At 37.9% G+C, this 4,033-nt stretch overlaps 1 protein-coding gene across 1 annotated transcript; it reads right to left on the reverse strand.

The window, feature by feature from the left end:
- Positions 1-648: 648 nt before the first annotated feature.
- Positions 649-2,330, reverse strand: LOC113230076 (ras-related protein Rap-2c). The gene has a single exon (XM_026463816.1). The coding sequence runs from the start codon at positions 1,884-1,886 to the stop codon at positions 1,341-1,343; it is 546 nt and encodes a 181-aa protein (XP_026319601.1). The 5' UTR covers positions 1,887-2,330; the 3' UTR covers positions 649-1,340.
- Positions 2,331-4,033: the final 1,703 nt, after the last annotated feature.

Genomic DNA, 4,033 nt, shown 5'->3' on the forward strand with positions numbered 1-4,033 from the left:
GTACGTCACGGTCCAACAGCTCCTACCGTTTGCCAGTACGCGCCCCAGTCGTTTACCCGTGCCACTTAGAGATTGATTCAAGCAGTAATCCCGTTACATTCTTAACCATTATTTAGATCAATAAACTAATTATCAATTTCTCGCCAATTTGCTCAAGGTTGACGTGTATCATATTACCTATTTATAAATAAACACCCACACAAACTATATACACTTTCTTTTGTTTAGCAAGTTAGCGAATGACAGCAATAAGCGCCGACGTTTCTTGCACTGACACGCAATGTATTTGATACGTTTCTTGAAGATAATGCATACTCGAGCGGCCACATGGTATGTGACGCCACAACAAAAACCTTTCTTGGTATGTGCGAATAGACTGTATCAAATAATCAATGCTCTCTGTATAGATGCTATCTATTGGTTATGGTCTGTTTGGCATTGCTTTCTGGTGGAATACTAATGCCAATGCTTAAATGTTGTTTCTATTGTAGATACATACCAAATAATATGTTATTGAATTGTGATATGCAATGGAAGAGTAAACAAAAATAGAAAGAAAATTGTAGATAAAAACAAACGATAGATTACCTTTTGAGTCTGAAGAATAAAACTGCACTCATAATCTCCCACTTAAAACTTTTATTATAGATACTTTGTTATATGTATTATCACAAATCCTGGTAGACTTTTAAAACACAATCACGCAACTGACAATTCTTACTGTATTTCCTTGATTACTGATTTCGCATATAAACAATTTACACAATAAAACACAATTCTGCGACATTACTTAAGTGTATACCGTTGCTCATCACACTCCACTCTACACAATCATAACTTTATTGCATATTTGGATGGTTTTTAACTCCTAGACTGTCTTTCTCCAACATTAATCTCATGAAATTATATACAAAGTTGACTAATATTACTTTACATTACAACTTAGATTGATGCAGCTTCCACTTGCATCTGTTTTGATGAACAAAACAAAGCAGTTAATGATGCTGCTTGTATTTAAGTTTACTCCAATAACATATTTGTTCATTTTGTATGGAAATGGTTACTGCGGGAGTATCTACCAGTACTAAAGTATGAAAATATAAGATAAAGCACCTCGATTGGACAATGGTATGTATCAAAGATATTAACAACGTGATATGACGCGCGTCGCGGCCGCCGAGAGTCTAGGCGCCGAGGAAGAGGTCGAGACCAGGCCCAGGCCGAGAACCGGGCCGGCGCGCTCGCGCCCCAGCTGGCTCGCGGCCGAGTCTGGGACAGGCACTCTCCCGCCTCACCCTTGCAGTCTTACGAGAAATAAATGCCACATTACACCCTATATATTAAAGCACTGTACAACAACAATAAGTTTTCTTTTCCTTTTCAGGACTAACGTTCATTTCACGCACTATTTCGGCAAACATTTCGTTGACGTTGGTGCGGCTCTTGGCGGAGGCCTCGACGAAGGGGCAGCCCCACATCTGCGCGAGCGCGGCGCCCTCGGTTTGCGCCACCTCACGCTGGTGCTCCAGGTCCACCTTATTGCCCACCAAGAGTATAGGAACACGCTCCGAGCCCTTTACGCGCGTTATCAATTCCTTCATCGGTTTGATATCTTGGAACGTTTGATGATTCGTTAACGAATATACTACCACAAAGCCTTGTCCGTTTTTTATATACAGATCCCGCATAGAAGCGAATTGCTCTGTGCCGGCGGTATCCAGTATTTCTAAAACACACGGTGAATTATCCACTTCGATCTCTTTTCTATAGAAGTCTTCTATCGTGGGATCATATTTTTCCATGAAACATCCGGACACAAACTGTACAGTCAGAGCACTTTTGCCGACCCCACCCGAGCCCAGCACGACCACTTTGAATTCGCGCATTGTTATAGTTTATAACACACTTGCAAGTGTTCCACACACAACGTTTTAGAAACGTATCTCACTGTGCTATAAAAGTGTCATTGCTATGTTGGTTTATGAGTCACTCGGGATGTATTCACTGACGAACATTCACTTAGAACCAGTTACTAATTGATAAACACCGACGACGCCATTTTAGTTGAACGAGTGGCAAATAACTTGAATCGCATCGCGATGGCAGTCAAAGACATGACGCGGACGCGGAAGCAGCCATCTATACAACTGATGGACCAACTTACTCGCTGCTCTGCTGGAGTCGGCAGCAGCAGCAGGTTGGTCAATGCACTTTGTTGCAATGGTTTGATTGGTGAATGGAAAACAGTACTGAAAAACCGGAAGTCAGTGTTGCAACAATAGAAATTAAGTTTACCCTGAGATGACAAATAATGATCGCGGCCGGTTCACTAAGTTATTCATTTGATATTAAAATTAAATTACTCAAATCAAAAAATTAACCTTTCATTTTATATCTTATCGTCAGTAGCTCCAACCAATATTAAAAGCATGGTACCCAAACCTCATGGTCTGATTTTTTTTATAATAAACAACAAGCAAAACTTTAGTAAAATAATTCACGATTCATAGTTAGTCACGGGTCTTCTCAAAAAAATATTATTACGCATCCTTTTCATCTAGAAGACCATCTGACTGTAAGTAGTTTGAATATCAGTACAAAATATTCTATATTTATTATTTAACTCTTACTAGTATTAAAATATTGATGCTAACATTAGAGGGTAAATATTTGTACTAGCAACATTGGCCGGATACAGCTTACATCTGTAAGTTGTCTACCCTGTTGTGCGTTCAAATATTTAAAATAATCAAATTGTTGCTCTTAAAACCTAAACTATATTTCGATTACGATGCTCTAAACAGTTTATTTATTTTTATAATGTATGCATAATGTTACTCTTAAAGAAATTTAACTAATGTTGTTTTTTCTGTGGTAACTAAAATTGTAACAACATTGAAAATCACTTTTCCCATCGAAAAAATAATTTTACAAGCAATATGAACGCAAGTATTATTCTACTGTGATTTTTGAGCTCTATAACCTCTAGAACATTGAAATTTTAGACAAGGAATTCTCCTAACGAATCGATTAATCTATGTTTCAGGACAATTACTAAGTAATCTGTGGTTTTATAAACGGAAACAAAAACAGAAAGAATTTTTTTTGTTTCCGTACGGTTTCCATAGTCTAAGGGTTTTTTTTTTGTAGGGGAAACTTACAGGATGGAAAAAATAAAGGATGGGGAGGTGGGGAACTATAGAGAATGGGGATTAGGCGAGGAAATATGAGTTACAATAAGGGTGTATTTCCACTGGCGAGACGAGACGATTTTTAAAACATTTATAGCAAAATATCAATTCTCTCCTTGCGCATCGTATACTATAAGGTATACTTTAATTTCAGAGAAAATTAAACAAACTACAGTCAATGAAAAATATACAGTCCTGGTGTCATACATGTATCCATCCATATAATTTTCGTAAATATTTATACATTGCATATTATATGTTTATAATTGCATTAAAATGTACACGATTAGGATTGTGATTTTATCATAAATATGTAAACACTTTTAAAACATTTAGTAATAGCTCCTCGCATACACGCATAACACTCCGGAGGTTGAGCGCCCCGTATGTACGTCGCCGCCATGATCTGCATCACTAAAGCATTCCAGAACACTCTTATTTCTGCCATAATTGATTCCGAAATCTGGAGTATACTGCAGATATCTCATGATCCTCTTCACCCTGGCACAGTTATCATCAGTAGGACTATCGAGGCTTCATGACACCACACTGACAGCATACGCTTTGTCTGGCCTTGTCCCGATCATCAAATAGGCTAGTGCTCCAACAATCTGCCTATATTTCAGTTTGATATCTGAATTGTCTCTTTATTCAACGTGTGTTTGTCCATCATTTACAATAGGTGTTGATACCGGTTTGCACTGCTCCATACCAAACCTCTTCATCAACTTCTTTGTGTAGGAAGTCTGATGTATCTTTGACCGTCTTCTCTGTGTTCCATCTCTATACCAAGAAAATAAGACGCAAATTTTGTTGTGATTCTAAAACCTTTACTCAATTGC

This window comes from Hyposmocoma kahamanoa, unplaced genomic scaffold (genome assembly GCF_003589595.1).
Source record: "Hyposmocoma kahamanoa isolate Upper Pololo Valley unplaced genomic scaffold, ASM358959v1 63, whole genome shotgun sequence".
In the NCBI taxonomy this organism is placed as follows: domain Eukaryota; kingdom Metazoa; phylum Arthropoda; class Insecta; order Lepidoptera; family Cosmopterigidae; genus Hyposmocoma; species Hyposmocoma kahamanoa.